Genomic DNA, 25,569 nt, shown 5'->3' with positions numbered 1-25,569 from the left:
CTCACTGACATTCCAGTACGTTTTCTTGAGTAGGTACAAAAGGGATAGTGTTACGTCTATTCCATCAGAAATGGCACTAATCCTACCACCTGTCTTATTTATGTCATGGCTTAAAATCCAGGTAAGCCTGTGAGAATGAGTCAAGAAATGGAAAAACATTAATAACTGTTGCGCTAATGTAAAAGGAGTAAAAAACTCTATTCTTTCCTGGAAAGTCCTAGATGACATTATAAAATTTACATACAAATATATATGAGCCAAATGGCCCAGGCCTCAGATTCTACATCTAAGTATACCGCTTCCCCACAGAACAGTCAAGTGAGATTTAATTAAGCTTCTTGAGGAAATATACAATGTAAAAGGAAAACATTGTTTATAGTGTCTCGTTTTATCAATTTATTTAAATAGCTAGCAATATAACATACAAAGCCCATAAATACTTCATAAGTATAATTTTTATGATCAATTACTATACATTTTCATTCTAATTACAAAAAATAAAAGCATGTTCTAAAAGGTATAAATCAAGAATCTGACAAACCCAATGTGTTCTGAAGAAAATACTTGCTCATTTATCATTTTCCAGAATGTTTGAAAAACAATCATAAATAACTCAACATGGCCCTCTGAACTGTAATTAATCCAGCTTAACTGCTCTACAACATCTTAAGTTCACAGACTATAAAACAGCTGGCTTGGGAGGCTGGTTGTGCCCCTTTTTAACCATTTTGATCATGGCTAAATTAAGACTTCATTGATAACTATACTATCTTAAGAACTAACAATATACTCAACAAAACAATTGCAAACATTTGATGGATTTTGTTTTAAGAACATAGAACCAAATGAAATATTACCCCAAATTTTCTGGCGCCAATGAATGCATTGGCCAGTTACCCAATATCCAAGTTCTTAATTACCAAGAGAGCAAGTTCTGTATTCAAAACTGACCCTCATATCTCAAGGATGAGCAGGACCAGGCACTACTTCCTTTTTCACACACACAGGTAAAAGTCACTCGGATTCAACTTTTTCTTCCACAAACAAATCTACCTAGCCCAATATAGCAGATCAGAATCTATAAGGAGATCATACACAAGCAGTTAAATAAACTTAAAGATGGTAGAGTTACTTGGACCAAGTTGGGGTCTAATTTGTTTTCCGCATGATTAGTTTGATCAGTGTTTTAGAAAATGATGGAATTCTTTTACAAAGACAGATCTATAATCTCTTATCTGTGATTTTGAAATCTAGAAATCTCTGAAAATCAAAACTTTTTTCTTAAGTTTGGTTCAAAAATATATTTGGTGGCCTGACCTGAACTCACATGGGGCCCTGTAGAATCTCTATTTACCCCACTTGGTATGAACACTCATACATTTTGTTGCAGAAATACTACCATGCTAGATGATGGCACTGCCCTAGTGTATACTATGCAAGTCATATCATATATAAGCACTATGCCAATAAAATCTGAAAATTCTGAATTCCAAAACAAATATGGTCCCAAGAGTTTCAAAGAAGAGACTGTAGATCTCTATAAAATTAACCATAGCAGATATTAGACCAGTATTTCCCAAGATTTTGTTATTCCTCTACCAAATTTAGTTTTGTCATATCTATAGATCACCTCTATATTATATTCTCTAGTAGTTGTTTTTAGATCGACTCACCATTTTCCTTTGAAAAAAATTAATTTTCATAGAAATACCTTATTCTCACTGTAAACAGAAAGCCAGTATTTCCTGTCAAAAGCGGAAGGGAATTATACATACTAAAACAAGGGAACACAAAACAATGAAACTACATTCTGACGAAACACAGTTGCCTCTCAAAGCTGAGAGTCTACAGGGCCTGTTCTCTGTCATAAAGGGAGAGTCTGAAGGATCTGAGAGGTGTTAAAGAGACAATGGTGCCAACTGACTTCCTCCTTGAATCAGAAGGTCAAAAGAAAATGGAAAAGGAAATACCTGCCTTACTATGTGACTCAATGTCATCTAGTGTTAGCCTGGGACACCATCTCCAAGATCAACAATGCCCAGAAGAATTTACCTTACACTTTGGACAACGTGCCTAGACCCTGTCCTCATCCTGTTACTTAGGTAATGACAGTAAGTCTTGTTGGGGGAGGACACAACTGTACAAAATCTTAAGATAGTAATGAGAAGGGAAAATCTTCCTCCTCTCTAGATCTGTCATCCAAAACCTGCCATGTAGATTTTCTGAGTCACTCATTGCAACGATTTATAAAACTGGCCCCAAAATCTTGTGCAGTATAACTGTCTGGAGCATCCATAGCTTCCACTTGCCAAAAGGTACCGAAAAATAATAGGATCTAAAAGTGAACACAGACTAGCAACCAAAAGATGACACAGACTTACTAGACTTCCACGCCTTTATTAACTTCAACACTAGTCACTGCAAATAACGGGCTTCAAACCAGCAGAATAAGATTTATTGTGGAAAGAAAATAAGTTTTAAAAAGTACCTTCAAATAAACATCAGCTACGTATATTAAAGTGGTTAACGCTCCACTGTGCTTCAGCCCAAAGAAAAAGCACAGTGGTTTCATTAAAAAAAATAAAACTGATCTTTTCAAGATTTTCAAGATATATGATTTCATTACTTCCATAAGTAACCATTTTAGTAGCAAATTAAGTGAAAAAGTATTGCCCCCACCCCCAGAAAAAATGTCCTTCAGGTATTTCGTCAATGACCATATAGAAATAATTTGCAATTAAAAGATCAGCTCTTTGTCTTAAACGAATGCTGTTTTGTAAATAGTTTGTCTTAGCAAAAAGCTAATCTTACAGTTTTGTTGATAGTATGAATTTTTAATATTTGGTAAACCCATATTTCAGAGATGGTAAAAAAGTAACTAAAACTCAACTCCCATCCAGTAGCTGCCAATTTTAAATTAGTGAAGAGCACTGTACTGCAGTAATTGAGAGCAAGGGTCCTGGAATGCTTGGAGTCAAAGCCCTATTCCACCATCTATTAGCTTGGGTGACTTTGGGCAAGTTACTTAACCTCTCTGTACCTCCATTACCTGATCTATAAAATAGGAATGATAATACATCTGTCTCACAGAATTGTTGTATGGATTAAACGGTTTAACATTTTAAGTGATTAGAACACAATCTGACACAAAGAAGGATTTTAATCTGACACAAAGTAAGCACTATGTAAATTCTTGTTATTATTATACAAGTAAATGAGGTTGTATAGTTTTGATACTTTCATGTAGTTTTGCTTCTTAAAAAAAAAAAGATTTCAACTTTGGTTATAACTTTACACATTTAAAACTAACCCAAGGCAACTGGAATGCACAAAACATTCCATTTACTATACGAAGAGCTTTTAAAATGTTTTAACTCTTAGTTCAGACTCAGCTAATGTTAAGAAACTTTGAAAAGTCCATCCTGAACAAAGTAGCCAAAAAACAAAGCCAACCTGCCCATAAAATTTACCTCCAAGGATGTAAGGATGAGATCTTACGAAATGGGAGAGATTATAAGAGTGGGACGAACATGGCATAAAGTCAGACAATCAGAGACAGCATTTCTCAAGAACAAAGGGAATATTTCAGAAACTACGATGTTCTAACATGATGAAGTGGACTCCGGCCAGGTTCTCCCTGCAGAATGCTTAGAGGATAAACAGTAACTCCGAGGGGATTGCCCAGCTCTGCCCCCTCCCATTATTCTCACTGCTCTGTAATGTGATATATGGAACTCTACAAGGACTCCCTTGAAGGAGAAATTTTCATCAGCATTTCCTTGCTATACTAGATGCTCTAGTTAGGTGACACAAGAGAGACAACTGAAAGTAAATACATTTCACCCAGAGAAGGAAGGAGAATTAGTACTAGTAAGGAGGAGAGGGAAAGGCAGATGCCTCCCTGTTCTCTGACATTTACACCTATCCCAACTCTGGCAGGAAACAGTTAATAGCAGCGACCAGCCTACGGCCTCTGCAACCCGATTTCTAATGAAATCCAACTCTCCCTCAAGAAGCTAAGGGCCTAGTAGCTAAGGGAAAACGTGGCCTACTTGCCTGGTTATGTAAGAGACCCACACCCAGACATAAACAAACCCGGCTAAGGCAGCCTTCGGCAAACCTGCTGCTGACCTGGCTTGGCCCACTCTGGGTGCCAAGCTCTCGCTGTGAAAGGCAGGGAAGGGCCTCTCAGTTCAGATCTCTCTTGTGTGTACATTTGTCTCTTTCTCTCTTTCATTCATTCAGTTTTGTTTTAAACCTAGAATGACTAACCACCACAAAAACAAGTAAGGCTGACTTTAGAGTTCAATTCCCAGCACTGCACTGAACCCACGCCCATCACGGTCGCCACTGCCCTTCCTATTACAGAATCTGGTGGTCAGTTCTCAGGCCTCACACCTTGTGTGACCTACAGCAGCCTTTGATACAGATGATTGCCCTTTTGCCCCTTTGTCTCTCTCTCTCTTCCTGCCTTTCCTTCTCAGTCTTCTCAGACTTCTAGATTTGGCAAGTTGCAGTGCTCCAGGGTTAATCCTCAAACGTCTTTTCTTTCTCTCTGCACTCATTCCCCGGGTCACCTGACAACATGGCATCACGTACCATAATATAATGATGACTCCCAAATTTTCACCTCCAACCTAGCCCTCTCCCCTGAATACAGCTGTCTCCTTGGTATCTCCACTGAGCTGTGCAGCAGCCAGGTCAAGCACAACAGGTGTAAAACACAACTCTCCATTTTCCCTCCTACACTGGCTCCTCTCAATAAATAGCAACTCTTGGAGTTGCCTTGACTGTTCTCTCTCACAACCGAATAGATGCAGAACCTGACCTTTCCTCATCACCTCCACTACCACCCAGGGCACACCACTACCATCTTCCTGCCAAGACTATTACAAGGTACTGTCTCCTCACCGGTCACCTTGCATCTGCTCCTCTGTCCTAGTCTCCACAGCGTAGGCAATACACTCCTTTCACAGAGGAAATCAAATCATGCCATCCTCTGCACAATTCTCCAGTGGCTTCCCACCTCACCCTGAGTCAAAGCCAAACTTTAGCACAACCTACAGAGCCTAACTGAACTTGCCTGGGCCCCCATTCCAATGTTGGGGGTAGTTTCCCACACACTCAAGCAATCCTTGGACACCAGCTGAGCGTCCTACAGCTCAACTCAACTCTGACACTACCTACACGGAGACAGCATCAGATTCCACAGGTTAAGGGTTCGATCCTACAAGCTGCCCACCGCCCCCCACAAACTTCAGACATCAATTCCAAGTTCAGGTTGTTACCTGTGCTTCTGACTGGCTGCAGACTGGAGGTTACCACAAGCCCCTTCTTGGACTTCAGACGCCAGTCACAAGTCCAGGTCGTCACCAGTACCTCTGATCAACTGGCTGAAAATCCGAGGTTCCCACGACTTCTTCCCCGGCTTTGATTAATTTGCTAGACCGACTCAGAGACCTCAAATAAACATTTTATTTACCAGATCACCAGTTTATTATAAAAGGATCTAACTCAGAAACAGCCAGATGGAAGAAGTATATAGGGCAAGGTATTGGGAAAGATCGATGAGCTTCTATGCCCTCTCCTGGCAGGCCAGTCACACAGCACCTCCACGTGTTCACCAACTGGAAGCTCCCCAAACCCAGTCCATTTGAGGTTTTGTGGAGGCTTCATTAAATAGGCATGATTGATTAAATCTTGGCTATTGGTGATTGAACTCAATCTTCAGCCCCCATCCTTTGGTTGAAAGTCGCCTCATTAACATAACAAAAGCACCTGTATCACTTTTAGCACTTGGGACATTCTAAGGATGAAGACCAAATATTATTATTTTTTTATACAGCAGGTCCTTATTACAAATATTATTTCTTATTATAACCAAAATATCTCAAATACATAACCTGCCCCTCCTCCACCCTCAACCAACCTCTCTGAAGTCTGCTGCCTATTCTCCTCTTTCCAAGTTGGCCTTGCTGTTCTGTGCCTCAGGCCATTTACACCTGCTGTTCTACCGGGACTGCTTTTCTCCTGGATGCTCAGATGCCTTGCTCCCTCCCTTACTTTCTTCAGCTCTCTACTCAAATGTTATCAAAGAGGCTCTCCCTGACCATTATATATATATCTATCAAATAGCAATCCCCTAAGCCCTGTCTTATTTTCTCCTACACCATATAACATCACCTAGCATATTATGCATTTATTGTGTATTGTCTGATTCCTTCTACTAGAATGTAACCTCCAGGAGAAGAGCGACTTTGAATGCTTTGTTCACTCCCCCAGTGCCTAGAACCAGGTCAGGTACATAGTAGACACTCAATAAATATTCTCCGAAGGAGTGAATACTTTCTCATTAAGAAAAGAACACAAACTTTGTACCAGGTACAACTAAGAAACCATCCTCTTCTGGCCTAGTAAACTTTCCTCCAATTCTGAAGGTTTTCTTGTTGTCCAGCTGTTCTTGTGCTACTTCAGGCTGTGATGGGAGTGTCACTTTCTTAATTCTCTCATTCATTCGCCCATTTACTCATTCATTCTCTTTTTCAACATTTACTGAGTGTCTACTGACTACCAGTCACTATGCTACCTGGCCCTCAGCCTCCATCTCTGACATCCTCAAATTACAGTCATTATGGACGATCCCCCAGGAGGTCCCCTGCCAAGACTCTAAATAATCACGAGGCTGTCCTCCTTCTCTGGGCTCTTCTTGCCTGTTACCTCTGTGTTTTGTCCTGTGTTGTCTACCATATTTCAGTGATGAGAGTTTCATTTTGCCCCTGCTGGTAGAACAAGTAACTTTCCTGGTTGGTGTCTGAGCTGAAAACAGACTCTCCCATCGGGCAAACCACCACACAGATGCTAAGCACTTCCTGTGTGACACCATCCGACACACCCTCTGTAGCAGTAGCCCAGGAATATTACTTCTTAATCTCTTTATAAAATAGCAGGTAGGTTACTTTTAAAGGAATAATGGGATGATCAGGCCGATTTGCAAAGTAAAGGTACTGGAAAAAGATGATCAGGAAAAACACATTAAAAGGGAAAGAGTAGAAGCAAACTATTAGGTACTTGAAGAGTAAGCATCTATTGGACACCTGTACCATATTGGGTACTTATACTGGTTAATATTACTATTATAGCTGTCACAAATATAGCACTTCCTATGAGCCAGGCACTGTATGATTTTTATATATTAACTCGTTTGATTCCCAAAACAACCCAGTAAAAGCTGTACTATTTGTTATTTCCATTTTGCAGATTAGGAAACTCTGGTGCTATTTAATTAACTTCCCAAGGTCACACTACTAGTAAATGGCAGCTCTAGATAGGCAGGTACTCTGCTAGGTAGTTCAAAGTACTTTATTTAATAATGGGAGTTACTGAGTATCCTATTTTGAGCCAAAGAAAATGGTATTTGAGCAATGCCTGGTATTTTCCCATTAGGAAGTTTCATTAATCGGTTACAGTGTGACTTGTGCCTCAGTGTATTCGTTCACTTCCTGGGCCTGTGCTATCTGCCCCTGGAGATCTACTGCCAGAATATGACAATGTGAGCCTTGCTGAGAAAACATGCATGCAACAGAAAATACATGACTTCATCTGGTTTACCCACACAACAATATGCAAGATAACCAGGAAAAAACTGGGAAGATACACTAAGATGTTAACTGCTATCTCTAGGTGACGGAGCACAGGTGGTTTTTACTTTCAACACTTTACTGTCTGTAATTTCTACATTTCTAATAACCATTTTAACAACTAAAATAAGGGAAAAAAAACAAGTCATGGTTTAAAAACTTGCCTCCTATTGTCAAAGAACGGCTGTAGGGTCTCATGCAAAATAGGTTATCAGTAAATAACCGTATCAGATAATACAAATGTAAACATATTAGCTGGAAATGTTTTACCCAAGAGTACCTAGTATTGTTTTTGCCCATCTGCTAACCTCACTCTCCATAACCACAGGAGGTATTATTATGTTCATTTTGTAGATAAGAAAGTTCTGGTCCAAGGAGGGTGATCACCCTCAGACGTTATTAACTGATAGAAGCAGAACGCAAACACGGCACTGACAGAGACATCCTTTCTCGCTGCAGCTCACTACCTCCCAATTTCCCAAATTCAAAGAGCACTTTGCCAAATTCTGAAATGTACAGATAGTCCTTTCTCCCCATGGTCCAAGTGTGCTCTAGAGGAAAGAACAAACCTGCCCTCACAAATGAAAATGAACATTGTCAGGGTACACTGTCATTTCTCTTCTTGCCTATTCTTTCTGTACAATTCTCTTAGGATTTTCCTGATATTAGTCTTGGCCTGGAACATCTCTTGGCCTTACTCTTCTAAGTTGGACTTTAAGTTACAAAGGGGATCCATCCAAATTCCAAGATTAGCCTCAGCTCAGGAATTTCCTGTGGGTCATGTGTAAGCTAACGTTACTCAGAAGACTTTAGTTCACACCAAGATGTGTCTGGGAGAACCCAGGGAACCTTTGTCTACCAAACTACAGTGGCTCGAACATGGATCCAAATGTCCAATTCACCCTCAGAACTCAACTCACCCTCCTAGGATCCTGTAAAAAAAAGGAAAGTAAGCCCTGGGATGAGATCAGGCCTCTCAACCAGTCCTGTTCACAACAGTAACAGCTGAGGACCAAGTGAACGGACTCCAGAAGTGCTGGGTGTGAGCGCTGTTTCTCCAGTTCTCTTCCTCAGATCCGCAGTTTAAAACTCCTTCAAAACAAGAAGTTACAACTTGGCACTCTAAAATCAGATCCTAAAAGAAGTCCTTTCTGCTGTTTTGAGAGATCTAATTATCAAAAATATTGAGATGTGACAGGGTGAGAGAGTGTCATGGACATATATACACTACCAAATATAAAAAAGATAGCTAGTGGGAAGCAGCCGCATAGCACAGGGAGATCAGCTCGGTGCTTTGTGACCACCTAGAGGGGTGGGACAGGGAGGGTGGGAGGGAGGGAGATGCAAGAGGGAAGAGATATGGGAACATACGTATATGTATAACTGATTCACTTTGTTATAAAGCAGAAACTAACACACCATTGTAAAGCAATTATACTTCAATAAAGATGTTTAAAAAAAAAAAAAAGAAAAGATTCGAGAAGAAGCTAAAAAAAAAAAAAAAAAATTGAAGAAGAAAATAAGCCTTTTCCCTCATAATACACTGGAGGCACCGAGGGAGGTGGGCAAAGAGAAGGAAGAGAGGGAAAGAAAATACAGGCTCAGAGAACAGCTACAATTTTCTCCCAACCCTTTCCAGGTCCTCATTCCTAATTATAGTAGCACAAAGTAGCCTTCAAGAGGACATATGTTTATGTTTGAAAAAGGAGGACTCAAATATGTAAACTTTCTTCTGTCCTTGCTTCCCCCAAGCTATCAAGGAGATGTTCAGTCATGTGTGGTGTGTATGTAGACTTTGGTGTGATTCGATTTAATCAGCAATTCCTTTCCTTCTTGATGCAGTTCTCCAAAGCCTGCAGCCAATTCGTCTACAGAAAGGAAAAATGGGTAAGCTGAGGGGAAAGAAACTAACACGTTATACAAACACCAGGACAGAAGTGAAAGACTTCAAAGAAAGTGGCAGAACGTGGACAAGACCACTTCAGGTGACTGTAGACAAAAAATACGGGCAAACTGATGAGGCAGATGCTCCTGTATGCTATCATCACAAGAAACCCTATGAGTAATTCGAATCCTGCATAACCTTATGGAAAGACCCAGGCACATAAATATGATTGTGCCCACTTCAAAAGTCACCAGGAGCTCCAATTCTCCTGCACGTAGCCCTAGAGCCATGTGCTTCTGCCCCCCTTAATATCCCCCAAAGTAACTGAGTTCTACTGTAGACAAGGAACTACACTAGCAAAATAGAGACTTCTCCACTGAAATGTAAATTCTTTCTTTTTCCTTTTTTTTGAGGTATAATTGACACACAACATTAGTTTCAGATGTACGACATAATGATTCAATACTTGTATATGCTGCAAAGTGATCACAGTAAGTCTGGTTAACATCCATCACCACATATAGTTACAAAATTTTTTTTTCTTGTGATGAGAACTTTTAAAATCTACCCTCTTAGCAACTTTCAAATACCTTTCACTTATTTTGGGTGAAAGGACATTTTGAATTAGTGAACACATAAATAGTGGAAGCCAAGCACTGCCCAGCACACCTGCAAGTTGTTCTGGCTTTCTCCTGGTTGGGAAATTCTGCTTGGTTCCTGAATCCTGTTTCATTAGCCCGAGCAACTTTGGGCAGGTTAGCATGAATGACAGCTGGATAGGAGATTTGTTACAATTCATAACCAGGGCTTTCCATTGGCAGGGGCAATGGAGACCAAAGGCACAAGACCCGTGGTTTCTCTGCCCGCAGGGAACAGCGTGAGATAGGTCGGGGGCTACTCTGGGGATGGCCTGGCTTTTCTCCCTTCCATTCGGGGCTCTGAAGGAGGTCACCTAGCAGACTGCCCCACCACATCACGAGGACAACCACCACCAAGCACCCTCGGTGAGAGAGCAAGGGCAAGCAGCAGGGCCAGGGCCAGCATTCCTGGGCTGCTCCCAGTTGCCTGAGAGGTGAGAATGGATCCTCAAGATCCCACAGGCCTCTGAGAAGAACAGGAAGTGACTGAGATGAGTACTCATGGCCGACCACGGGCCCACCATGCTGCAGAGGAAAGGCCCCCGTACCAGATGTTTTCAGGGAAGCGTGTGAGCCAGCAGCCAGAGGCAGAGATTCCAAGGTCTCTGTAGTGTAAAAGCCAAGGTGAGGCCAACTCAGTGAAGGAGAGTCCTGGGTCCCAACCAACACCAGGGAGAGGATCCAGCTGCAGGACTGTGGTCACAGATGCCAGAACACTCAAAACAATGGTGCCTCAGGGAAGAGCTCAGGTCAGCAGATCTGCAGCAGAGACCAGGAGGACCCTGGGGCTTCCTCCTCCTCCCCACCACCAACTTACCCCCCACCCTCACCAGAAAATCACATTCAATACCAGCCTGGCAAGAAAGGAGGAAGAGGAGGAGGAAGAAATCTGAGACAGTAGATATTTTACTTAAAGAGACTGAGCAGTTACCAAAAATGACTATTTTCATTATTGCATTGGACCAAGTTTTCTATGTTAGACTAAAATATACCCTTTCCTGTCCCCACTGTCTAGAGGGTAGGACCTTCATAAGAAAGATCAGATCTATTATAGATAAAATAAAGAAATAAAGGCAAAACAAAGAAAGAAAAGCAAAATAAAAAGCATCTGAGTGTAGTGTAGTAAAACTGTGCATAATACACTTTCACTATTTACTGCCTGCTTTCTGTGATCCAGCTATTGGAGATGTGAAAACAGGTCAGCTAGGCTCCACCTTCAAGGAATTCAGTGTCTCAGGGGTGAGGGACATTAAATAATAGTTGTGATACAGTAATGTGAGGGCTGTTATAAAAATATACATGAGCCACAGTGGCACAAAGGAGAGAACGATGAACTCAAGGGAATTCAGGGGAGGTTTCCAGAAAAAGCATCCTCAAGCTGCATCTTAAAGGGCAAGTTAGAGATTTCTAGTTAGAAGTGGGAGAAATAGTCACCTGAATTCGCTAAACAAAAAGTAAAAGGGGGAGGGGAAAGATTTACTGAAGCCATGTGAGGGCAACTCCAAAACTGAAGGAATTTGATACCCAAGCCTTGAGAGGGGGGCACCGTGGCAGCAACAGGCCCCCAACGACTAGAACAAGGGCCTGGAATCCAGCAGGACCCTACCACAAGACTGCTTCTCTTTACATGTGCACAGTATTTCCTCCTACTACAGACTGCTTTCTCCCAGCTAACGGCTTCCATTCCTACCCTTCCAGCACTGCTACCCAAGAAGGAAGACATCTCCCTCCAAATTCCAGTTTGAAGAATACCAAGGAAACACACTGATTTACCAAGTTGAGATCATGTGCCCACCCTGGGACAACAGCTGTGGCCAGGCAGGAGGAGTGTTGTGATCGGGCCACCTGGGTGGGATGCCCACCCCACTGCATCCAGTAAGGCAAGGTCATATGAGAAGGTGGCAGCATCATTTGGACCCATGGCCAGAGCAGTGGAGGGGCCGCCCACTAAAGAATGTGTGTGCTGTTCAGTGAAGGGCAAGAGAATATGAGGCAGACAGAACCAACTCTCCAGGCCAAGTTAACATTTGGCCCCTCTCTACGTTTCCATGCTCCATGAATCAACAGCACACAAGCCCGGGCTATCGTCCATCACCTTGATATACTCTACGTATGCCTGACTCTGCCCATTTGCTTGGAAGGACTGTCTATTAAAACCCCACCAGTTCACCACAGGCTATTGAAATGACATCCCTTTCATGATGCCCTCAACATGAACTGGTCTCTTCACCTTGAACTTTGACAGTAATTTGCCCTGAGCTCCCCTATTGGACTTATCACATTCTGCCTTAATTAATATATCTGAATAAACAACCATTGGTCCTTCTCCAAAACTGGAGTGGTAGGCAGGAATCTCTTGAACATGGGGTGATAAATTAGAATAGTGCCTCCTTTCCACTGACAGGAATTAATGCAGAAATGCATCTTGCCTAAGAATTTGAACTAACTCAAAATAAAGGGAAAAAATCAGTTTCAAATATGTAGCTATGCGGTTTGGCAACAGGCTTGTAATGGGCCTCCTCTCCCAGGCTGACAAAGGTAGGCCTCCTGGAAGAGTCTGAAATTGAAACCGCTCCACGTGAGGTTAAACTCTATCTTCATTGTGAGCCAACGAAATCTTAGTAGGTTATGTCACCTTTAGGAAAATGTTTCTCTTCCTTAAGAAGGATTTCTGTAGTGACTTATTCCTCCTATGGTATTCAGGCATCCTTTGGGGAATTTCTAGATGGAATACATACATGCACATGAAACTGTGTATGTATTCAATAAAACTTCTTGAAAGAAAGGAAGGGAGGGAGGGAGGGCAGGAAACGGGAAGAAAACAAGCAAGTCCATGAGACAAAAGTAAGTCACTTCTAAAAATTATCATTAAACCTTCTGAAATGTCATCATACCTTTAATACGTACCAGGTCAGGGATTATTTTTCAGATTGGGTACCTGCTCTCCAAACACTAAATGAGCTCATGAGATAGACCAAGACAGTGGTCTCATGATTCTTATCTCCATTCCCAGCACACTCACTCTCTCTGACTTTATCTTTCTCTGTCTGGGACAAACCTGGAAAGCTTCCAGGATACACTGGAAGCTCTCCCATACCATCCTTTTCTCAGTTCACCCTGCCTCTTCTGCTCCTCACCCGACTATCCCACGCTCCAGTCATCCATTCATCTCTTCCCTCACAAGCCAACGATGTGTGTCAGTACTAGATACATATGTGTGTGGATGTAACAAGACATAGGAACAGCACTAACATTTTACTTCCCCAGTTTCCACTGCCACCTCTATTCCTAGTCCAAGATGCACAGGACAGGGAGAAGCTACGATGGTGAGATACAGTGGCACCTTCTGAATATAAGACAGCTACCCATTGAATTCACCATCCCTTACCTCTACTAAGAGGTGGTGAAACACACCGGGAAGAACAAAACCTTTAAAGTCAAGGACTATGTCCTGTTGCGGGTCTGGCTCTGCATTTATTGGCCCTGATCTTGGGCAACTCATTTCTCTGAGCCTCAGAGCCCCAAACTAATAAATGAAGATGACACCTGACATACAGGCCTTTTATAAGATAACACATGTGAAAACCACCTTGTACATACAATGAATGAATGCCATTCACCTTATTTTACCATGCTTACTGTTCCCTGTACTTCTTGGTATGGACTTGGATATAACTTTAAAACTCTTTAAGCCTCAGTTTCCTCAACTGTAAAACAGAGATAGTATCTTGAGTTATTTTGAGAATCAGATGTTATAAGTATAAAGTACCTACCACAGCTTAGTAAACAATGGTTATTATGATTAATAAAGTAGTACATACATACTAGTTATTTTGACTATGACTACAGAAAGTTTGGTCCTATCTAAGCTCTCCAAGGTTGTTTTCAAATAGGCATCACCTCTTGCACCAGCAAAAAAAAAAAGCAGTCTTTCACACTTTGTGTCATTAGAGAGGCATATGATGGATATGAGCTGGAGTAGGAGAGAATGAGATACACGGCATAAGTGGATGAAAGGCACAAAGAGAAGAAGAGCTCAACACTTTCTGGGACCTGATGATTCATACTAAAAATGCATTTTAAAGACAATAATTATGGGGAACTTAGGTGAAGCCCAATCCCTATATTTTAAAATTTTTCATTAATAAATATTAAATTTCTTCGTTGACTCTCCTACTGAAATCAACAAAACAAAAATCCAGGCATTCCTGGAGTCCTTGAAGTGGACAGTCGTGGATTCTGGCCCACGCCAATCATTAACCACTCAGTTTCCAGTACAGCCTGTCCTGGGCTGCCCACAATATGACAAAGGGCAACTCTGAGATCCCAGGAATACATTTTGGGCAGTTTGCTTTCACCCTCTGCTTACATCACATTCCCCTCTAGACACCAGTCATTTCCAAAGGCGTTGCTTCTAAGTGAGATCCTTTTCTCTTTCCTTCTGAGGGCATGAGGATAAGAAAGTAGTAGATGTGGTTTTTAGTTAATATATAAGTATTGATGGGTTTCTGCTAATCCAATTTTCCTCTTATTACCAAACCCTCTAAATTTTCACCTCTCGAAACAAACCAGTAATGTGTACGTGTGTCTATCAAAGAACAGTGATAATAAGGCAGGAGGGGATATTAAAAGAAAGAGAATACTAACAAGGAGAATCAGGACACAAAAAAGAAGAGAGAATAAAAAATATTTCTGACCAAATATGAAAGGTTTGCTAATAAGCCAGAAATCCCAAGCCCTCAACACCCCTTCACGACTTCCCAGGAGACCAGAACCCACATCCTGAGAATGATGTCGGTGATGATTAGAAGGAAGGAAAGACTAAGGAAGAAACTCAAGCCACCTTAGTTTTAAAGACTGACAGAATAAGGGACAAGAGACCACAGTTTTTCACAACCTAACCACGGAACTGAAAAAAATCAGGTTCCTTGGTGTTTCTTCTACTATATGAAGGTGGAACATCTGTATCCTGGGAGAGGTAGGATCCATTCCAAATGCTTAAGATCCCTGTAAGCAGGGACAGTATCCGTCTGGTTCACTACTTCGTCCCACCCTCTAGGAAGCACCTGGCACTCCGGACATGCTTGCTGAACACTCAAATGATTCCCCATCACTTCACTTCTTCGGGCCCCATCATACTCACCTATAAAATGAGGTGGTTGGGCCCGGCCATTTCTAAGGCCCTTTTGGCTGTAATGTCTATGGTTCTGGGATTCCATCCAGCTGACATTACAGTGTGACCAAACCCACCCTTCACACCTAGGTCGTCATCATTTAACAGACAAAGGAAGCATGGGACACAGTCTGACCATCCCCAGCTCTCTGCTACCAATCTTAGTTTCACTTGTCCTTTGTTTATTAGTGGCAAATAGTTAATCATTTTCAAATCCCAGGTACCTGCTTTCACTTGAATTGAGTTTAATTTATACATGGCTATGTTATGACTTTCTGCTGTAGTTCAAACTGGCTGTGCTCCAGCTTTGGATTTCAAAGGAGAATGTGATTAACGCATTCCCTACAACCCCACTGGACTCTCAAGGTTCTCCACTGGCCTCCTAATCATTAATCCCACATCTCTCCAGGCTGTTAGGCTACCGAGGCCTCCCTACAACATAGGCATCCAGTCCGCCAGCCAGGCAATATAAATACAAAATTATATAAAGCAGATCATTCCCCAAATTTAACTGGATGAGAATTAGCACAAAGATTTAGTAGTCTTACAGAACTGCTACCTGCCCTCAAGAATTTCTCCATGTACGAGAACTAATAATATTCACTCTAAGGAATTAAGGACTTCGTGTATCTCCCCTCTCAGAAGTCATTTAAAAGTTTTTAAAAAGTTATTTGGAAACAATTTCAAACTTCCAGAAAAGTTGAAAGAATAAGAATAGCACAACGAACACCAATACATCCTCTTTACCCAGACTGACCTATTGTTAACATTTTACTCCATTTTCCATTTGAGTCTGAGCTTGCTTTCACATGCACACATTTGTGTGCCCTATAGATACTCCCCTCCCCCCGAAACAATTAATGGTAAGTTGCATTTATATCATGGCCCTTTACCCCCAAAGAAGCAGCAATTACGTTTTAAAATAGAATATAAAGAAAATAGAATGTTGTACAAATGTTTTAAGTCCCCAGTGATAGAATTTCAAGAATGGCAATGAACAGCACGGGAGATTTGTTCAGGTTGAGGCTTTCTACTATTCCTAGAGAGTCAACCCATTGTATTCCTGGCATCAGCCTTGATCCCAAGCCAAGAGCAAACACACACGCACGCGCGCGCACACACACACCCCTCCATTTTATTTTAGAAGGAAAAAAAGCCTTGAAATGAAACAGGTACGGTGACAACTGCCAGCCTCCATTTTTCTCCAAGTAAAGCACAGAGTGATACGGTTGGTCATTCTGTTCTCAAGAGAGAATTCTGCTCCCCCAGGACAAAGCTACAGAGGCGGCCCACTTTCAGAAACACCTCTTCTGCTTATAAGCTCACAAAAATGTTTCTGTTTGAACTAAAAACATAACCACAGAAAGTCCCTCTACAACACAAGAAAGGGCTACTCACTACCTTTCTAGTTTTGATTAACCTCAGAAGGCAACAATCACCACCTGCTGGCGAGGGTGCACCGGATACTCAGGCCACCTCCGCTGTTGCCTAACACCAACTTGTCCCTTGGTTTCCAAGACCCGTACCACAAGAGTGGGTTGCAGGTGAGGGGGAATAAGCAGCGTGAAGCCACTCCATTATTATCATGCTGCAAATAAATAGCTCTTCTGCCTTTGGCAGTAAAGCATTTTGCATACTTGGTAATTACTGTTAATAAACTTTTTAATGTGTGACTGCATCCCCTGGAGAAATATAGGCTTTCTTATTGAAATTACTTTCTTAAAATCCCTTCCTTAGAGCATCTAAAAAATCAAGAAAGTAGAGTAGAAAAGAAAGAATTTTCTTAGGTATAAAAAATTTTTTTTAATTAGCACACACTTGAAAACTAAAACACAAATGCAGCGGACACCGGGTACTAAGCACACGCATAGTTCTCTGCACATCCCGCAAAGACCAGACACACTTAAATCAACAAGACACTTTATTGTCAAGGTAACACCAAGGTAACTGAGCAAATGAATCCAAAACATTTACCTTGTACTAAACTCCCTTTTTTTTTTTTAAAGGAAAAAAATAGCGCATGCACAATACAGCACAAAGGAAGATTTAAAGTGAAAGGAACACAGGAAGGATGAGTAGGTTTACCTCAGAAGTCTATCTGTAAAGTATTTATATTATAAGAGTTTTATAAAGACATGTATAAACACGCACTTATCAGAAAGAGTCTCGCAAAGCAACGAGGAAAAGAAAGGTAAGAATAGGAAGATGCCCGGCTTGGCTCTGGGGGTAGTAAAAGATCGCATGATCTACCTTGTTTGGAGGCCCTCCGTCGAATCTTCATTTTGGGGAAGGAAGGCCACGAGTAGTTAAAAGGTGAGTCCGAGTCAGAATCCATCTTTTTGTCTTGATGAAATCAACAGATTCAACAGCAGAGACTCAGGAAGAACTCGGACATCCCCAGCCAGGAGGCGAGTCTCCCGTGTGATGTAAAAGGAAGGAATGGGGCTGGGTGAAAGCTGCGAACACCGGGGAGGGAGAGGCAATAAATGTTTTGCTTCCTTCAGGCGTTCAGGCATGTAGACCAAGAAGGAGGCTATAAATATGCAAGCCAAACTGGGAAAGTAAAAGGCGAGCACAGTAGCTCAGAGTGGCACTGGTACACCGCAGTCCAGTTATTCAAAAGGTCACTGGGAGCAAATGAATCATTAACTCTCTTCTCGTTGCTGGAAATGGAAATGAAGAAGAAAGGTAACTGCGAATTGAAAGAGAGCCGCCTGAGACTCAAGAAAACCCTCCCAATGCAGACGCCTGTTTTGGTCGGGAGCTAGAGGATCATTTCTCAGAAAAGCCACCCTGTACAGCATGAGATAAAGGTTGAGGTTTATGTGTGTGGACAGCCAGAAAGCTCCAGTACACAGACAAATAAAGGCCGTCATACTCAGGGCAGGGATTTTTCCAGAGCAATCTATTCTTTCATACCACTGGCAGGTTTGGCAGCTTTTCAGATCTAAGAGCCAAAACAACTCTGATAATTCATTTAACAATCCAGTCGCCCCATCCTTTTAATCCAAAAGGGGTTGGAAGCTTTAACTTTTATCCAGAATTGTACTTATTAAATTCATGTAAAGTCATCTACTTTACTGTTTAGCACAATTGGGGCATTTTTTTCTCAAATTGTCACCAAGTTTGGCCGTCAGTCGCAAGGAGCTGGGCGCCTTCGGGGCTCTGATCTAAACTTGCAGCCCATCTCAATGGAGCTAGCGACTAATTTACCACAAACCAACAGTTCTTACACAGTCTCCCTGAACAACTCGCCGGTAATTAGCATTCAGTAGAAGCCCGTTACTGCCTCCCCATAAATCGTTGACACTGCTCAAACTTACTTCTCTAAACCCCGACCGGCAGGCGCACAGATACATGGGCCCCAAATAATCTCAAGCACAGCAGCCAAGGTCTGCAGCGGAAAAAAAGTATATCCCAAGTCTCATACGGGAGTCTCTTTTAAGCGTTTCTTTTCACAGAAGTATTGTATTTTGTTTTGAGGGCATCTGACGGCCAAATAAACTAAAGGAGAGTGGAAACAATATGAGGATCCTTTCAACTCTGCAGATCTGGAACATGACAATATGTGTCTTAATTAACATTCATCTCCTTACTTCAATTATTTCAAAAATTGTTGGCACTCTCGTGCCATGCTGTGTGAGAAAACAGATGCATAACCTGCTCCCTGATAGCTAATCCTGTCTGATTGGGCTGGGGTTGGGTGAGGGGTACAGATAGATGCGAAGGAAATCAGAATTACATACGTCACCTCTGTTTTCATATGGGTTGCTATGTAAATACAGCATACAAGTAGATCAGCTATAAGCTATGTAATGACAAGCATCACAACTAAGTTAAAACAAAAAATATATTCTCTACTTTGTGACCTTTTATTTGAAGAATAAGTACATATTTTTCTTACTCAGCTGGAGCAATCGTAAGGAAAAATTACTCTCAACTCCACTATCAGATAAGAGAGCTTTAGTCCATACACAACTTTCTATAAGAAAATAGATAAAATCTTGTGAATGGGTTTCCATTCATTCTCAGTTTTAGGACTCAGAACACTGTAGGCAGCTGCTAAACGAATGAATGATTTACACAGTTAAGTCCCAACCCGTAGACAAAGAATCTTTATATGACAGCTGTAATATTTTTGGTAAATAGCTGCTAATTGAAGCGTGTATCTTGACCAAAAAAAAATGCTATGTGAACTCTGGTAAAGTGTTTAAATATATATTTGCATTTTATTCATCATAACAGTGTCTACATTTGCAAAGAGCAATACTGTTAGGTGGAGAAAACCCTTTGTTCTCTAAGGCTCCATACAATACTTGGGGTGTACACAGAACTCTTGGCTGCCTGAGAGATGTCCAGAGACCCTAGAAAGGGAACCTCCATAAGTGTAGACAAGCACCATTTGGAAATGAAGGTACTGGGTCAGGAAATACTGTTATCTTTCTCATTATCACGCAAAGTAAAGTTTTAGAGCCACTTAACCAGGATAAATCCCAGGTCAACAAACTACTGGAGTGGGCTGCTCCTCTCTTAAGCATCAGAGACAGGTCAGAAGACCTTCAGGACAATGCAAAGATATGAAAGAACTTTGTAAAATGCAGTTCTTGAGTTGAGATGCCAGGTAGGTGCATCTCAATCTAATTATTCCCAAAGCACAGTCCTTGTTGACCAATTCCATATCAACTGATTGTTGATATAGAAATTATTCTGGCAATAAAACTACTAGAATTACCCAACCAGTACATATGAGAAACCCAACAAGAGACTTTCCAATCTCCTCATTTGCTTTATTATTTATCAACATTGTTTAAAGAATAAATTGAGTTTACTGACCAGCAGTGTGCAGAGTTAACATAAAAAGTGGAGTATCAAATATTGAGTTGACAGTCTTTTTTAGGCCAACTCGTTTTCTTACCAAAGAATTTCTCCTGAATGTGGGTCATTTATCCTCCTTGTTTTCTACAGTAATTGAGTTTGTCCCGGCACTGGGTCAATGTGATTGCATTTAAATTAATTCAAGATGTTATTTACATCTCATTCATATTCAACAGCTTAATTTCTTTGCTTCCTCTGACTGGCTGATTGCAATTGCAGTTGGCAGAATTCAATGATATATCCCCAAGGCCACTTTCTCACCAGATATCATACAACCATGACAACATAAGAATGTAAATGATTTCATCAGCCTTACTGTGCCCGCTCTAATTAGAAAATCCTTTACTTAGAAAATAACCTCCATAAAGTCACAATTATCCAGGACACATGCTGTCACCTACCTTTCAACAATGATAAAACTGAACCTCCCTAGAAGAGTATTTATATTTCAATTTAAATTACAGTATTTGTACAGCTTTCTTATCCTCCAATGGGATCCAAAATTCCTTGAGGACAAAAACTGTGTTTTACATTCATATTTTTAAGGAGCCTCAAGCTGAAAAGAAAAAGTACAGGATTTTGGAGACATATATAGATGGTCGCCAGCTTATGATGGTTCAACTTAGGATGTTTCGACTTTACCGATGGTGCGGAAGCAACACGCATTCAGTAGAAACTGGACTTGGAATTCTGAATTTTGATCTTTTCCCAGACTGGCGATATGCCCTATGACACTCTGTCATGATGCTGAGCAGGGGCAGCGAGTACAGATCCCAGTCAGCCACACGATCATGAGGGTAAACACCCCATATGCTTACAGCCATTCTGTACCCATACAATCATTCTGTTTTTCAGTTTCATTACCGTATTCAATAAATTATGAGATATTCAACACTTTATTATAAAATGTGCTTTGTGTTAGATGATGATGCCCAATTGTAGGCTAATGTATGTGTTCTGAGAATTTAAAATACGCTAGGCTAAGCTAGGACGCTCAGCAGGTTAGATGTATTAAACGCATTTTTTTCACTTACGATATTTTCAACTTATGATGGTTTTATTGGGGCATGACCCCATCCTAAGTCGAGGAAGATCTATATATCTGGACTCTGTCACTTATTTACTTAGTGGTCCTAACCAAGTCACTCATACCTTCTGATCCTCAGTTGTTTCCTATAAAATGGGATATCTATACTTCAAAGGGTTGTAAGGATCAGATGAGATTATAACAGTAAAGAACATACGTTTTTCACTAAGTTGTAGTTTAAATGTTAACTGTAAATAAAGTTTCCCTTTCATTATATTTCTCTCCTATATTATAGACACTGAAAGATTCTTATCTTTATCTCAAGAATAATAGCTTGATTTTCAAAATGTCTTGATTTTCAAGACATGACAACATGAAAAGAAGTTCCAAGGAAATCATACCGAGACAGAAAGAGGAGGCTTTGTTTTGCTTTTCTGCTCCATTGTTTGACCACCAGAGACTACAGTTTTTAACACTGTTAAACACCATTCTTGGGGAAAAAAATAAAAATAATAAAAAAATACAGACAAAAGGCAGCAGGACCCATGATGCAAGGACAAGCCTATCCTGGATAATTTCAGCCTAAACAGTGACAATTTCATGTAGTTCAAGTTCTAGCATTAGGTGAAAGTCAGAGATGATCAAAGTCTTCCTCAAAAACGCCTTAGAAGGCACCATGTCATCACTCTAAGTTCAACAGAAACAGTTCTTTGCTGGAGAACATCGTTACCTCGGTCGGGCACCAGATGAAATGGTTGGCTTTCACTGAGAGGCCATGTTTTACAGAAAACAAAGGTCTTAAAAGCACGGCTCACATCCACGTGTAAGATGCACTCACTGTGAGCCCCAGGGAGGGAAGCGCACATTCATGTCCAGCCTCATGCTCACTCAGCGCCGTTACACTCACTGAGTGTAGAACCACCTGAGGTTCAAATTATTATTTTTCTCCCTATCTCCCCTCCTTGTTGTATTTTTTTAATAGAGCCTATAAAGTTGAATTCACATAAAATAGACATGAAGTAGGAGCATGGTACAATGGTGGTCATAAATTAGAAACCCAGGGTGCCACCATTCATAATACCACCTTACTTCAAAAATAAGAATATTTTTACTTCTTATCTACCTTAATTACCTTGATTTATTTGAACAAAAACTCTGCATGCCCCTCCGAAAGTTCTGATATGCCCCCTTATGTCATCCTACTATCTAAGGGGGAAAAAAAAACCCAGACACAACCTAGAAGTCCAACAAATGAAATTACCTGTATTATGATATACCCACATGTAATACAAAAAGAGAAAAAAATTCTCAAAAACACTTCAGGATAGGAAAATAATAGATTTTCTGACCAAAGTAACATATTAAAGAATTATGTTGTCAAAGCTTCCACCAGCATTTAGTATTGCTACAGATACAGGTTCTACTTAAATGATTCTCTTAAGGAAATAAAGATCCTTGGTGGACCTCTTTTTGTCTTAAACACTGAAGTTCCTGGGTATAACCTGAAAGGAAAGAATTAGGACAAATTCACTAAGTTTTTCTGAATGATACATTATGAAGAATTTTGAATTTATCCTGAAGAGGCAGCTGTGGATAGTAAATGTAAGGGTCCGTGGAGGTGGAAGAAGCAAGGTTATGGGCCATAAGTCTGGACAGAGAAAGGATGGAGGGGGAGGAAAGTATCTTGTTACAGCCTGAGGAGAAAAAAAATTCTTCATAGTAGGACGAGCCGAGGCACCTAGGGAAGCAACATCTATGATTACATTTGAAGTTTTTTCTGATAATGTTCCAATTTTAATTTTCCCAAACCTTCTGAAAAAGTTTCTTACATGTTATGGACTTATTCACAAACTTTTTTTAAAATCAATTTTAACATCAAAGTTCAACCTATTGTTCTATAGACTTTTACGGTCATTCACATGTAAATAAGTTAAAAGAGCAAAGAATTTAAATCGTTTTAATATAAGTGTTATCAAGCCTACAGTTCTGAAGCTGAAATTCACACAAAATGTGATGGATAATCCTGTTTGGGTTTTTTTTAAAGGGTGGGCATATCTTGTGTATGCTACCGGAGTATTGTTGCTTCTAGGCCCTCTCAACTGACGGAGCAATGAAATATGTGTGTCCTAACCTAGGTATATACACATACCTACAAATATTTCCATATACAACCATGTGTATCTATTTTAACTAATCATGAGTACATAGTGATGTCCACATCTCTCATTCATTAGCACATGGATCATTCTGGCCTCTTCCCCTTGCTTCTCCGTAAACTCCCACTCCAATAGTGAAAAACCTGACACCTACTCTCCATCATCCATTGACTTACTTATTTCCAGTATATATTAATAGTGGTATCAGAAATGTTAACCTGTACCCCTATGGGAAACAACTTTCGCACCTAGAAGACATGCTTATGTACAGTTTCCTTTGCCTTTATTCTTACAGACTCTACTCATTTCCAAAGTTACTGAGGTCTGCACCCCGCTCCCATCCTCCACAGTGAGGTTGTTTCCAAAGTTCTTAGTACAATTAGGTTGTTCTGCTACATTTTGCATTCCATCACAGGATCCTCCAACCTCTTAATTTTTTATTTGCACACATTGAAGTTTCCTCTGTGTGCCATAAAGTTCTATGGGCTTTGACAAATGCAGTGTCATGTATCTACCATTACAGTATCATAAAGAATATATTCACCACCCTAAGATAAAACCCCACAATGACAGGAATATGTAGAAAGGACACAGAAACCAACTGAAAGAGTCCCTCATCACCAAAGCTAGAACACTCTGAATAAAGTAGTACTAGATTACTACCCAAAGTGTAAAATAAATATCCATGAATTTATACTGACATAAATGATTGAATAAATAAGCGAGAGGGATAAAAATCTCCCATGGAGAAGAATTCCAAATGGTTTACGTAGATACTTTGCCCACAGGGAAGCATACAGATAACTCCTCATTCCTAAAGCGTGGGCTGCACATCATGACTTCCTTCCAAAGAACACAATATGGAAAGAGGAGTGGGGAAGAGTAACTTTACAGTGGAGAAACCTGACAAACACTAGCTCTACCAGGTAATCAAGGTCATCATCAACACTGACAAGTCATGTTGATATTATATGCTATTGATATAATGTGATGGAAATGGCACTTAACCTCTGTGGTCTTCCTCCCAAAACCCATAACCTCAGTTTAGTGATAGAGAAAACACCCCAAAATTACCAATTAAGGGACATTCTATGGAATACATGACCAGTATTCCTCAAAACTGTCAAGATCATCAAAAACAAGCCTGAGAAACTCTCACAGCCAAGGGGAGCCTAAGGAAACACAGCTAAATGTAATATGGTATCCTGGGACAGAAGAAGGAAACTAGATAAAAACTAAGGAAATCTAAATAAAGGATGGACTTTAGTCAATAATAATGTATCAAAACTGGTTCATTAATTTTAACAAATATACCATAATAATATATGATGTTAATAATAAGGGAAACTAGGGGAGTCTAGGGGGCTGGGTGTATGGGAACTCTCTGTACCATCTTTGCAACTTTTCTGTAAATCTAAAACTGTTCTACAAAATAAAGTGTAAAAATGTTTTACAGGATGGGGACAAAATGTACAGACTCCATGTTCATTAAATATTTGTGGAATTCATGCTAAAAGAAAGTGTGCATTGCTTATTCAGATACATAGAACTCAAGTCATGCATAAAACTCCATTTCCCTTTGCTTAAGTTCTGAAGTGAAGTTCCCATGTGACTCTGAGGGAACTAATTAGACATTAAAAGATTATATGCTAAAAATAACTGTAATTTCTCAGAAACAAATAGTGTCACTTTGGGGTTAATATGTTCCTAAGAGTTAACCCTAATGAGGAGCCCCCATTGGACACTTGTGGGATAGGTAAGTCTACTTCAGTTAGATCAGCAGAAACCTAATGGTAGATAAATCTCAAGAACCTGGATGAAGCCCAGTTCGCTTACTCAAAGTTTGCTTCAAAATTCTAGACACCTTTAACTTCCCTCTTTATTCTGTTTTTTGTTTGTTATTTTAAATGTTATGAAGAAACAAAAGACTATTTACCCCTGGCTCTCCTATTCGGCATATGATTGCATCACTTCTTTCCCATGCTTTACACGCATTCTTCAGAAGAATCTCATATTGTGAAGAATAAGTTCTGTTGGATTTCTTGCCCATGACTGAAGTAAGAGGCCATGTTTCATAAAAACGTCTTCCAAATTAGGCACTCTAAAAGTTACAGCAAATTGTCCCAATAAATTGATAGAGCTCGTTCTGCCTGGCAATGAAAGCTAACCAGAATCTTA

At 40.5% G+C, this 25,569-nt stretch overlaps 1 protein-coding gene across 8 annotated transcripts in view; it reads right to left on the bottom strand.

Moving 5' to 3' along the window:
• The window catches only part of ARHGEF28 (Rho guanine nucleotide exchange factor 28), a 305,032-nt gene that overhangs the window by 112,822 nt on the left and 166,641 nt on the right, over window positions 1-25,569 (bottom strand). The window contains exon 1 of one of the 8 annotated variants that reach the window (XM_061189359.1): window positions 17,584-17,840. The exons of the other annotated variants lie outside the window; for them this stretch is intronic. Within the exon in view, the coding sequence (XP_061045342.1) occupies window positions 17,584-17,668 (85 nt within the window). The 5' untranslated portion in view covers window positions 17,669-17,840. Of the gene's footprint in view, window positions 1-17,583; window positions 17,841-25,569 lie in introns of those variants that run through there. 8 annotated transcript variants of the gene reach the window in all.

The sequence above is a fragment of the Eubalaena glacialis genome, chromosome 4 (genome assembly GCF_028564815.1).
Source record: "Eubalaena glacialis isolate mEubGla1 chromosome 4, mEubGla1.1.hap2.+ XY, whole genome shotgun sequence".
Classification (NCBI taxonomy): domain Eukaryota; kingdom Metazoa; phylum Chordata; class Mammalia; order Artiodactyla; family Balaenidae; genus Eubalaena; species Eubalaena glacialis.
This window is presented reverse-complemented; position numbering and strand designations above follow the sequence as displayed.